Source organism: Strongylocentrotus purpuratus, unplaced genomic scaffold, assembly GCF_000002235.5.
Source record: "Strongylocentrotus purpuratus isolate Spur 01 unplaced genomic scaffold, Spur_5.0 spur5_scaffold_8, whole genome shotgun sequence".
NCBI lineage: Eukaryota > Metazoa > Echinodermata > Echinoidea > Camarodonta > Strongylocentrotidae > Strongylocentrotus > Strongylocentrotus purpuratus.
Genome location: NW_022145614.1, coordinates 18,255,224 through 18,269,384, shown reverse-complemented (window position 1 = coordinate 18,269,384; position 14,161 = coordinate 18,255,224). Strand labels below are relative to the sequence as shown.

General features: G+C 35.9%; 1 protein-coding gene across 2 annotated transcripts in view; it reads right to left on the bottom strand.

The window, feature by feature from the left end:
* Positions 1 to 14,161, bottom strand: part of LOC100890634 — an 88,362-nt gene that overhangs the window by 53,402 nt on the left and 20,799 nt on the right. For both annotated transcript variants that reach the window (XM_030975324.1, XM_030975325.1), the window contains exons 5-7: positions 10,586 to 10,749; positions 2,909 to 3,067; positions 634 to 703 (exon numbers count right to left, since the gene is read on the bottom strand). In XM_030975324.1, the coding sequence (XP_030831184.1) occupies positions 634 to 703; positions 2,909 to 3,067; positions 10,586 to 10,749 (393 nt within the window). The remainder of the gene's footprint in view (positions 1 to 633; positions 704 to 2,908; positions 3,068 to 10,585; positions 10,750 to 14,161) is intronic.

The following is a 14,161-nucleotide window of genomic DNA, read 5'->3' as shown; positions in this document are numbered from 1 at the left end:
ACTGAAATCTAGTCATCCATTTACATGTAGATTGATAAATAGTGAAAGGACAGGTAACTATCCATGATCTGACAAGTACAATATATTTGGAGTATTTTTCAGGGACATATAAATCTGATAAACAATCTATCTGATCTCACAGGATCTAAATGAGATATTGCCATGGTCAAATGAACGTGTTGAGTATGTGAGACCATAACGTTCATGATTTAAAACTTTTGGTAGCGACATGTGATCGCCTTTGCAAAAAGGATTTTGATATGCCTGTTACCTTTTAAGCATGATTTTAATACAACAGGAAATGATACAAAATGATTTTTTAGGGGCCACCCGGGGAACAATATTTACATGCTAAAAAGGAAGTTCTCAAAGTTCTCCAAGCTTCTAGATTACAACTTACTGCAGAAACTTTACCTTCAACAAATTAAAAATACTTTGATTTTCTACATCATACAATTTCAATTTTACAAACAATTGATTGGCTTCTAAAATAAATCAAGATTCATGCCAATTACTTAAGCTTTAACTCATCATCTTCCCCACAGAAGGACATGAGTGAGTTAATTCCTACTAATTCAGTATAATTTAGTCCTCTATACTAATGCCTCTCTGTTGGGCACAGAACAAACTTACCTTGAACCATTCATCTCGAAGTCTCTCTACTTCAGTTGCAGTGGCATTCCCACTCAATATGACTCTGAAACTGAAAAGTAAAGATAAAGAAAAGTAATGATGAGTTTAGATGAACTTTAGAACAAATCAAGGTGTCCATATCACATTACAAAACCCTTTAAAATGTTTATTCACTTTTGAAAATTCATAATTAGCTAAAAAAGACAAAAGTTTCAAAAAGCGATACTGTTATTCAAAATAGTAAATATGCAAGTTTGGAACACATTATTAGGTACTTTCAAGGATTTCATTACTAAATCTTTGAAATGGTAATGTAAGATTAATTTCAAAATATCATCCTATATTTAAATAAGAAATTTCATTTATGTTGTATGGTCCAGAGGAGACTTTTTCAAACTGTATCATGCTATAAACCTATAAAACTATATTATGCTTCGTTTGTTTGTGTCTCCTTAGATCAAGATTAATGTTTCTTGATCTTCGGAGTAGTTATGCTAAAACCTTTGCATACATATCAATTGTTTTTCTGCAATATCCAGCTTGCATTGGGCCATAGAGGGGGTGTTAGTTATATTGAGTATGAATTTAATATTGAAAATAAATTTCATTGAGTATGAATTTAATATTGAGTATTAATTTCATTCAATAAATAATGTATGGCCATGAGCAAACTTTCAAACATGCTTACAACTGATTAAACTGGACCATGCTAAAAGCCTATCAAACTCTGACCAGGGATGCCAGTCAGTTTTACTCACTGGGCCTGAAAAGAAGCCAGAACATGTTAAAGCCCCACATGTGCTGTGCAATATAAGGCCTGAAACAGCCTGAAAAAGCCTGAACTGGGAAGTTGTAAGGGCCTGTAGACTGGCATCTCTGTATAACACACTAAAATCCTATATAGCATGTATGTTGCTTGTTTTACTGCTTTACCCACTTTGAATGGAGGCAATTCAGGGGGTAATGAGTGTCCCTATAAATCTGAACTTTAGATTAATCCTAATCCCATGGCGATCTGATAAAAATAGGTAGCTTCTACCACACCAATTAGCCCGCTTAGGTTACCTATAATTATCTACCCCCAACAAATCGCTGATTCATGATATAAGATTGAAGAGAGGCTTCTTCCGATTAAGACGTGCCTGATTTTATAGTGTGCTAAATCATCCCTTTACATCTGCACTCTCTAAGCTAAATATATGCACAAGATACGTTCCATTGAAATTAAGAAATGGTGCATCATTTCCGTGCAAAATATTGTTAAAGCTAACTGAACCAGGAATACATTTCTGTTGTTCATTCCATCATCTTACAAACAAGATGCTAGAACTCTTTTCTTTTAAACAATTTTAATTGGGACTCCAAGTACACTGTATGTTCAAATGTGTGTCCTATTGGTTTTTGCATTCATTATCTTCCTTTCAGTAACAAAGTTCTATATGTTGATGCCAAAACAATCAAGAAATAACCGGTTCACCAAATGGGACCAATGAAATTTCTCTTAATAAAATACCTATCACAATTACTTATAATCCATTCTTAGAATATATAGAAAAGTCACATTCATGCCTTTTCGCTTTATGAAACGTGAATAATTAGAGCAGATTAGCTAGATGACCTTATATATCTTGGAGGGAAGCATGATATTGTGGTCTTATCTTTCACAACATCCCACATTTCATGTGACTTATTTGGATGGGAACTACATTGCTCACATGCATGTGACTCTCCCGATTTAAAGGAAACGATTGAAATAATACATTTATTTTTTCATTCTGAATCTCATAATAAGACTGCTTTCAAACCATACATCTTTTTTTTAACACAATATAAGTGAAAGTTCTAAATAGGTATGTTATGCTTTTCTCAATGTTGACAGAAAACACATGTACTACACTGATTGCAGAATGAATTCAACAAAATTTTATCATAAGAAAATAATATAATGAATATATAATAATAACATAAAGGTCTTATGAGTTACTGACAATATATGTATTGACATTTCTATGATAAAATGCAACTTGTTGATATTTACAGACACATTAAGATAGATAAACAACAAAGTTGCAATTATTTCAAGATTCCAGATTGCAAGTTGTTAATGATAAGGTACAAGAACTGAAATAGCGTGTTACATAATCTTTTCACACCTTCTTTTTGCAATACAATAAAGTACAAAAACAGATAAAGAGATACATTTCGGAGGGGGGGGGGATGTGTACAAAAATGTGATGTATAAACAAAATGGCAAATAAGAATGATAGATACTTACAAATAGACCTTCTTCCTTGTTGAGATACTGAAGCCATTGTTGTTGACCTTCTTGACCAGATTGACCTCTCTAGAGAGTTGAAGAATGTTGAGTGCCTGTTGGTTGTCATCGTCAGGTTTGTAGTAGGACAACTCTCCTTGTCTTATCCTCACCCATCGCCTATCAAAGCAAGGACCATCGAGAGAAAAGATTATAGCATTCGGTTGTCTTATCGTCATCACTTCCCCACCGAAGCAACTATCAGTGAGAGTTACATAAGTAATATTGAAACACTTGGTTAGTTTGTCTGTTGAAGGTTGGTTTGTTGAAGGTACTGTGGATACCATCTTCCCTACTGGTCTCTCCATTGTAGGTACTGTGGATAACGTCTTCCCTACGGGTCTCTCCATTGTAGGTACTGTGGATATCGTCTTCCTGACAGGTCTCTCTATTGTGACAGGGATGTTTGGTTGTAGAATTAGGGGGGCCATGTTCCTGAGAGCAAGACCCAGGTTTGTCCTACCCTTGATGGTGAATAGTGATCCACGGTGCTGGTCGAGGGTCTTCAAAGACTTTTTCTTGATACAAACATGCAGGAGACATACAAAGAGAAAGGGTAGCATCCTGGAGCTGTCCAGAGTATCAAGGACAGACTGGACTTGCTTGGGATAGCTATGAAGCTGAACTAAGAGACAGAGATGATGCCGTCCACTTGAAGACACTCCATTTGAACAAAGGCATGGCTGCTTCAGCAACAATATAACAGAGGAATGACATATTCTTGGTAAAATGGGATGCACTGAATTAAAAGAATGTTCTTCTCTATGTTGCAGTTCAGGTTGGACGAACTCATGCCCTGTCTTTTTGCTCCATGGTGCAGGATTGTACAGTCCTGGAATGCCCACCAACATAGGTTGCAAGACAACTTGTCCTAACATTTTACTTTACTCCTTCTGTCGCAGATCACCAAGAATTGTACGGGTTGATACTATTCTACCTCAGACCACAGTTGTCCTTTGTGAAAATTATCCTTAAATGCATCTATGGAGAATTATTTCTCTGCATATAACATCAAACCACAGAATCAGCACCATGTCACTTTAATCACAAGCAATTAATTATATCCAAAAATAAACTCTGAATTTAAATCGCTGTTCATCCCTAACAAAAAGATTTAGAAGTGGTATCTTTCGATGTTGATACAATCCAAAAACAGGAGGGCTCATGAAATCTGATTTCATTCTGTTTCTCTGCAGTAAAGTCTATCTGATGCAATCTAAAACAGCAAATTGCCTTAACTAACCAAATCGCTACAACCATATCTCCCCCACTGGTCCTGCAGCAATGGACCAAAGTATGGTACTATCTTCCGGCCTCTAGAGCCCTTCCTGATCCACCACGAAAGCCAGCACACAATACCTTGGACTAAAGTTAAACCAAGCTGGGTGGAGTTAACAATGTCATATCGATTAAAACCTGTCTTTTTTCTTCTCAACCCAATTGGCCATTTCCTATCTGTGACGTTTGTGACACCCATGGAATTGCAATCAGTTTACTATAGCAACAATAAGAATATCAGTTGTTCAATTTGAAGCGATTATTTGGTAATACATAAATTAAAATTCAGTAATATGGGATGTAAATTAATGAAAAGAATTGTGCCAATAAACCCTTTTGTTTATATAGATAACACATGTTTTGGGGTCATTTATTGTTCTAAAACAACAGAGTATATCTTCAAATAAAATGTGAAATGGAAAGAAGAATGAAAAAAATAAAATTGTGATTAATTTGTACGTTTGTGATCAGTTTACTAAGTTAACAATTTACAAACACTTTGAGACAATAATAAATTAGGATGTAATGTCATAGGTTACTATAAAAACATTACACAATGAAATCTGAATTTATAAAAATGACTAACTGCCATGGTCTGTTTTTCATTAAACCATGTGAGCTTGAGGGTACAATGGGTGTGCAGAAAACAGATTACTTTGATTCTCATTTAACAAACCCTTAACCCTTTTTGCAACCCTAATAATTTTCCAATATTAGTCCCACATTTCTTGATTTCTTATGCAATCTTCATTTTCCCTAGAAAGGTTCCTTTGTATATGACCAAGAAAAAGAGTAGGTATTTGATTGAGGAAAAAAGGGGAAAAGTGGGCAATTCATTATAAATGTAAAACAAATATCTCAACACACACTAAGGGGATCACTAACAATGTCCAGGTTAAACTAATCCAAAGAAGGGATTTGTTGCTCAAATGACTAATTCTAGAAATCAAACTGTTGATATATGACCTGATTCTCTTCAATCGGCTGGTTTATTGGGTATATTGGTTATTTGGTGAGTCATATCAAAGGAATAGATCTATGTGGACTAAATCAAGCAATTTCCCAGGACTAAATAAATAAAATGCTATTTTCAGTAGCAATTGATTGTATCTGTAGCAGCTGCACCATAACTCTGACCTACGCATGGAAATAATCAACGTCTAGTTCTGAAAGTCCCTCTTTTTGAACAAATGCCGTAACAGAGCCCCCCTTATAAATACATGATTACAGAAATGGCAGTGGACTAAAAATACTGATTTACATTCTTTACAATCATCGATGTCTACCAATGATCCAGATCAAAATTTTGTATTAAAAGGAGATATTCTCTTTGCAAAGTTCTAACAGTAAGCTGATCACTCCTTTTTGCAAGCCGAAAATACTATTTATTTGTAATTTCTTTTATTGAGGGGTATTTTTTTTTGGGGGGGGATACAGTTTCTATATTACATTAACAATATCACACTTATTACACATAGTACGAATGTAGGAGGACAGAATGCATTCAGATTAATTTCTGAATACCCCACAAGTTTGAAGGGTTAGATTTGTTATGTCTCATCAAAATCTGGGGTGTATCAATCATTTTATATTACATGAAAAAAATTATTTTACCCTCATTAACTCTTTGTTTGCTTTGTTCGCCGATTTGCACGGACGTAGGCGTGCCAACTTCGCATTTTTGCACAGATGTATACGAGTCAATTAGACATTCATAATACCGCTCGCAGTGTGTAGCCACGCGTTGCTTTTACTATTGTTTACATTGTATACATCGCACACTTTCCGGTAAACTGTTTTTCTTCATAGTGTTACATTCGAAATTACCGTGTATTTAGCGGTTTTCTTTGGATTTTTTTTACTGATGTTACGATGGCACCTGCTGGAAAACGTCAACGTGTGTTTAGTGTAGAGGAGGCTCGAGATCTTGTTACTATGGAAGCATGGAGCATGGACTCTGATTCCGACGAATCGAGCAGTGACGAAGACTCTAGTGATAAAAGTGTTCCCTGAGAGTAGACTGATAGAATAAGAATGAATAAAAATTAATGAAAGAGCTAGAGATGACAGCAAGAAAGAGAGTAGACTGATAGAATAAGAATGAATAAAAAAAAATGAAAGAAGGAGATAGAGATGACAGCAAGAAAGAGAGTAGACAGTGATAGAATAAGAATGAATAAAAATAATGAAAGAAAGAGATAGAGATGACAGCAAGAAAGAGAGTAGACTGATAGAATAAGAATGAATAAAAATTAATGAAAGAGCTAGAGATGACAGCAAGAAAGAGAGTAGACAGTGATAGAATAAGAATGAATAAAACTAATGAAAGAAAGATGTATCCTGTCTTGCCGTCATCTTTATATCTTTCTTTTATTATCTTTATTCATTCTTATGCTATCAGTGTTTACTCTCTTTCTTTCCGTCATCTCTATCTTATTATTATTATCATTTTCCTATCTATATGTACCCTATGTCTTGCCGTCATCTGTATATCTTTTTCTTATTATCTTTATTCATTATTATGCTATGAGTGTAATACTCTCTTTCTTGCCGTCATCTCTATCTCATTATTATTATCATTTTCCTATCTATATGTACCCTATGTCTTGCCGTCATCTCTATATCTTTCTCTTATTATCTTTATTCATTCTTATGCTATCAGTGTTTACTCTCTTTCTTTCCGTCATCTCTATCTTATTATTATTATCATTTTCCTATCTATAATTATGTACCCTATGTCTTGCCGTCATCTCTATATCTTTCTCTTATTATCTTTATTCATTCTTATGCTATCAGTGTTTACTCTCTTTCTTGCCGTCATCTCTATCTTATTATTATTATCATTTTCCTATCTATATGTACCCTATGTCTTGCCGTCATCTGTATATCTTTCTCTTATTATCTTTATTCATTCTTATGCTATCAGTGTTTACTCTCTTTCTTGCCGTCATCTCTATCTTATTATTATTATTATTTTCCTATCAATATGTATCCTATGTCTTGCCGTCATCTCTATATATTTCTCTTATTATCTTTATTCATTCTTGTGCTATCAGTGTTTACTCTCTTTCTTTCCGTCATCTCTATCTTTTTATTATTATCATTTTCCTATCTATATGTACCCTATGTCTTGCCGTCATCTCTATATCTTTCTCTTATTATCTTTATTCATTCTTATGCTATCAGTGTTTACTCTCTTTCTTTCCGTCATCTCTATCTTATTATTATTATCATTTTCCTATCTATATGTACCCTATGTCTTGCCGTCATCTCTATATCTTTCTCTTATTATCTTTATTCATTCTTATGCTATCAGTGTTTACTCTCTTTCTTTCCGTCATCTCTATCTCATTATTATTGTTATTTTCGTATCAATATGTATCCTGTCTTGCCGTCATCTTTATCTCTTTCTCTTATAATCTTTATTCACAGTAAAGTCCTTTCATTTCATATCACTATTTCTCTCTCATAATGTCTCTCACGTCCGTTCTCCATATTTTATTCATTGCATACTCCACTCGTCAATCATTTCTGATAATAAGCTCTCTCACAATAAAGTAAATGGAAAACAATGCAATATAGTTTATATTTTAAGATTGATTCATTCTTTCTTTGTATATCTATGGCTGTGATAAATGTACTTGAAATCAATTTTATTGAGGGGTAAAGAAGGTGAGAGAACAGATGCGGTGAACATTCATAATGAGACATTTCAATAAGATGCTGATTATGTCATGTATATCACATATAATATATTATGCCTATACCATTTTTACATGCTCATACCAGTGGGCAAAATCAATAACATTCTCTTATTTCTTATTGACTTATCATGGCACAACAAAGAAAAACATCCCCACGACGTCCCTTTTCATGCCCCGCTAAACCGGACATTGACAATAACCTGGGGTAATAGGGATTTCAATGGGCAGATTAGCCCATTGTCAAGGGTGGCTGAGCGGGGTACTTTCAAGTCTCTCCCTATTGAACTTCTTTTCTTCAACAACCTAAATACTAACCTTCTGAATTGTTAGAATACTTGAGCAAGGTATGTAAAGAAAGGTAAGAAGTCCACCTTTCTAATAGATTCGATTTGAAGATGTCTTATTATTGCTAAATAAGAAATTCTAGAGGGATAAAAAACTGCCGTAAATAAGAAAAATTAAACATTATATAATTATGATTATTATAAAAATGATAATTCAAAATATAACAAATGACGGTTCATCGAAAAGCACGTTTTCCGGTCTACAACTTTGCTGCACAATATTTTTCATCATGATCATCCAGTGAAGAGTTATAGCCTCTTGATTCAGCAGAGTCAATAAAGATTCCCTCGAAATGTGTGACCCTAAAAGAATGTGGCACAGGGGGGTTTTTTAAGTGGCGCATAAAGAGTTAAACAAAGTCCTTTTTTTTATAGTATAATCGATATCAATCAAAAACAAGAGAACATTTTTAGAGGCTCCCAATTGAAATTATTTTTTTTTTAAAGTTTTACCACCTCTTTAAGAAAGTTTTGAGTATATGAACTAGCTAATTTAAAAAAAAAATATTATGACTGGGATAGACAGTTAAGTATAAATATCCCAACATCAGTCCACAACACTTCTATGTAAAGTAGGTTTTTAAATAATTCAGAGAAAACATGTGACACTGCAGAAGACTTTTTTTTTTTCAATGATCTAACACGTGCATTATCTATTAGGCAATTGGCTAATTAAAATGAAGTAAACTAATACTTTCACGTCTGTCAGTCTGCTGGCATCCCTGATGACTAACAACCTTGGATTATCTAAAGCTTTCCCCTCTGGATTAACTTGAGGTACAGATGTAGAAATATCTGACTAGATTGTCTTGAACACTTCTTGTACAGGAGGGGTTCTCAGAACAGAAAAAAAGGCTTTGGACTGCGCCACGTGCTTATGGCGTGCTTTATATATTGTAATGTAGAGAATTAGTAAGTGAAAATAATGATGGAATTCATTCCTATGATTATGAATTCCATCATTATCTATATTGTGCTTTCTATGCCTGATATTGGTTTGTTTCAGTTGTGGTTTATTCTATCAAGAGCTTTTTTCAGCCACATCAGCTGTGTAATTGGTAGCAATGGTGTTACCCCCCTTATATCTAGATTTCCAAATAAATTCAATATTGCAGTTTCCAAACTTTTTGCACAGAATCGATAATCTCTGCTGAAAATGCTTGCCTAATTTGCCATCGAAGTAAACTTTCATGATCTTGAGATGACATATAAACTAATGGTGATAATAAAAAAAAGTTGCAAAATTCAAGTGAAATATAGAGTTATAAGTCAATGCAGCGTCAATGCAGCATCAATGCACAACCGGCAAACAAATTTTCTTCCCCAATGTCATTGTGCAAGATACTGATATACTCTATTACAGACCAAAATATCCCCAAACATTCCAAACCTACCATGGTATAGGTTGTGAATGAACATCGTAAATCCTACAACTATGACAAGACATACATTCACAACATGACAATGATGTATTCCATAGACAGCCAATAAGATACATCAGTGATAATACTAGCAAAAAACTATAACACACAGAGAAGAAGTATGACACATGTATATCTGGTACAGAATCTAGATAAAAATTATTGACATAAAAGATAAAACACATGAAGAGGCACTAGTAATGCTTTTGTCAATGTTAATGTTCTACCTTCACCATTATGAATTTGCCTTGGAAATTTATCCATTACATTTTCAAAAATGTTAACATTCTTTTTTCTTTGCAAATCAAGTCATCACAACAATGTTCTTGAGTTCAGGTAATGACAGAGAATATAGTATCATGGAATTAAATGAAACATTTTAAATAAATATTTAAAACTACAAATTAATTAAATCTTTCACACGATTTTTGGTATAAAATTGCCCATCAATGAGTAAAGATTGATAAGAAAATTTAATCATCCTGATCTATGTTCTGTACTTTTCAATAAACATGATTCCAGCAAGTTAAGTGTTGTATTTGTTGATTCAAACAACCAATCTGCTGCATGATCAATAATTCAGAATCAATTTGAGCCTGTATGATTCTTTCTGTCAAACGCAATGAATTAGTTGTATTACTAAATAAATGGAGATATGTGCAACTGTTGTAGCAATGTTTGTTTGCAGATATGTCACAAAATGTACTTTGTTCAAATCTATTGTTTTATTCTTGCTCAAGAATGATTGAATACAAATTTTTTTTGAAAAAAATTAAAAATGTTTCTTTCAGGATACAATTTCATTACCACAGCTCAAGATGATTTTGTAAGCGACAGCAATCTCAAGCAAATTGGCAAAAAATTCAAAGAATTTATTGGTGCTTCACTGACCTTGTCCATGTTGTGTACAGATTGTGATTCTTCTTCTCCAGGAACCCTTCCTTGATGACCGTCTGACACTGGGTGAGGGTCCCCCTGAAGTCTGCCTGGGTCAGCACCCGCCCCGTCGCCGTCGACTTGTTCTGCTCGACGATCAGATGGAGCAACCTGCAGATCTGTAGGAATTTGTCGATGAAATAATTAGAGGATGACATATTGAGATGAAGTATAGTTCAGTGGTTAGAGCGATGACAGTTGATGTAGGGTACCCAGATTCAAGATCAGGTCGATGTGCGAGTGCCCTTGGGTATTGAGGCATTCATCCTTGATACTTAATTCCTTCAGATAGGAATGAAAGTTGTAGATCTCCTAGAGTTCACTCGCAGGCATACAGACCCCCTTGGCACCAAGAAAAATTAAAACCACCAATCAAACTTAAAAACACTTCATAGGTTTATAAAGGCTAGTAGTTAAAACTGTGCTCATCACCCCACGTTATCCATTTCATAAATCACAAAGTCGATTGGCTATCCCTGTGGACCATATATGATGTGAAGACTGTCCTCACTAGCCAATGTCTGCATATAATTTCCTATAAGAATCATAAGGTGTAATCCTGGGAAGGGGTGCATACAGTCTGTACACTGGCTCTCCCTCCCTGAGGCATGCAGCCCCTCAAAGTCAAGCGACGATTTCTCCTTGATGATCCTATCCAACCAACCTCAACACTCATTCCTTTCAAGAGTGATTAACCATTACATCAACAGCGCTGCTGAAACCTGGCACGTTGAGAAGGGATTCCCTCCCAGACAAAGATAAGACTTAGTAAGCGCTTAAGATGGAGTTATGAGTAAGGTCTGCCATCAAGGCAACCATTTTTGTTCCCCTCTCCCACTCTTTTTTATTTAGATGCCTTGGAATGGGGTGCTTGGTGCAGTGAGAACTCCTCGATCTCCTAGTCATCCGTTGACTGGTTCAGCATATGCAGGTGTCTGGTGGAGTGCCCCTTACGGATGTCTACGCCCATACCCCTCAAATGTCAAAGGTTACTAACATACAGCGCCGCCTCCATGCACTCTTCTGTCATGTTAACATCTCTACCAGTTATCAACTAGAATGTCTTCATTGCCATGGCGATTGGAGAATGTGATGAGACTTTCAGTCAACCCTGGCCTGATGACAACTTCCAGGGACTGTCATCCAGGGGGAGCGGGCCGATGCAACCCCTTGCTGAAACTTGAGGCACTGCACTTCGAGGAGACCAGGAGAGAACCTCCTAACCAACCAATGATCGAAAGAACCTCAATAGAATACATCAACACGCTGCGTATGACGCATTACATAAACTCATGCTCCGACCCCATTGTTTACGAAGGTGGCTCCATTTGAGATGGTGTTCTCATCGGGTTTATGGATGCGTTCCCAAACTCTTTTGAACCTTTCACACTCTTCCTTGGTGTTGACTCACAATAAAAGACAACATCATCACTCCACAAGGTGTCTCCCCTTGCTCTCAGGTTGATACAATCTCAAGCTCTCTTGGTAATTGAAATGTAGAAGAGGTATAGTGCAAGACATATGCAACTTAAAGGTTGGTTCCTATCACTTGATGAATCGTGGATGCATCTCCGTCATGTAACAGACCACAAATGAAAGATGCCAGAAATTACTCCACAGTGCACATCCACTGGGAATATCTCATGAAGATTTGATAAAGAGGGGTACGTAGACCTTGTTTTCTCTGATGAACCAAAGAAGTCTTTCCTAAACTCCTGTTTAATACATGATGAATCTCCACATATTTCTCTGACCCACTTTGATGAAATATCATTAAATCACAGTCACATTAAGTCACAGGATAAACTTCTACTGCCTTTTTAAAGGCTACAGACACATATCTTGCCAATACACAAGTTTGACAAAGGAAGAGGCACTTCAAGTCTGCACTTTTATCCGATGAAGGTCCATGAAATACCTCATCACGTTTGGATACAAAGATAAGGCCATGAATCCACTCTCCACACCTCTTCGACCCACTTCATCACGCACAGGTCAGCACGAGACCATTCACAGAGAGGATGCAAATAGACCACTTGTACCGAGACATTGGGTAAACACGGGTGCAAATCATAGCAGGAAATTCTCCCGCTCCCTAGATAGTAGATACCATCATCGATGTTCCTACCGTCGTTCTTTTTCGTTGGGCCGAGCTTTCCATCACCACCGGCTGATTAGGGCACACAGGGAAAAGGAAGCAGGCAAAATGCTTGCCCGGATTACTTGGGTCATGTTAGTGCAGTGTCGTCGGCGGCGGCGGCCGGCAGAGTTGCATCTTGGGACGTCATGATGATTGCTGAATACTACATTCCCCCCCCCCCCCCATTCAGACGACCAAAATTCATTGTGTGGCTATACAAGCTGTATAGCATTTTGATTAATAATAAATTTTTCCCAGTTTGGATAATAATAATTATTACAATAATCTTTAGGAGCATTAAAAACTTTAAAAATACCATTACGCTTACAAAATTATAGAATGTGAAGAGAAATAAAATACAAATTTTCATAGAATAGGTAAACCACATTACGTTACTGAAGAAGTATGTTTTAAAGTTGAACTTCAAAGAAAATCACAAATATGTCAACTAATGTATGACTAGAAACTGGTAAGCTAACAGATGGCCATCGTACAAGTTTTAGGTCAACTACATATCGGGTGATTTATAAAAATACAAATACAACCACCGGCATAGCAGCTGGGATATACGAGAGATTCGCCGGAAAAATAAAGATGTTTTAATGACGTCACTATATGGACCAATACTGCCCAAGCAGACGACATCCCATAGAGAATGAACATAATTGCAAAGCTTTTATTTGTCAAATTATAATGAGTTTAGTGTATATAAATGTGATGGCATGTCAAACCATTCAAAAGGGGATATGACCCGATTCCGATAACTAAAATCTTTTGCTTGTAAATACACAGGATAGGGGTTAATTAACAGTCAAAGAAACCAGACTTTCGAATTGAAAACCCCCGGAACGATGTTGAGGACGGCATTTGTTCCCTCTTGAAACGCCGAACATACCGCGGTGTGTCCAGCTGAATATTCAATGGCGTCTTATTTGTTTACAAGCGACAAATTCCTTTATTTTTGTATCGCTGCATTTGTCATCAAAATAAAACCATGTGCGGGGTTAAGAGTGAGGCAATAGATTATACATTTAGCCTGACGGTAGTGGAGTAAGAGAAAGAACTAAAGAAAAGATGAAAACACAGGCACTGAAAATGTGTGAGATGTCATGGGACATCGTCTGCTTGTGCAAGTCATGTCCATACTGTGATCTCACGCATCTCAGCAGCGTTCGGGGAGCTCTTCAGGTGCTATGACGGGGCTGTATTTAAGCGTTTTATAATTTATAATAATCATTATTTCGAATGTTTCCAACCATTGAATTTTGATAACCTTGTCGAATCAACGTTTCAACTTTGCAATAATGAAATTAAGTTAGTTTTTAAAATCAATAAACATCAACTTTAAGGAATATTTTGAAAGAGGCAAGACACGATTAATTCTCTGATGG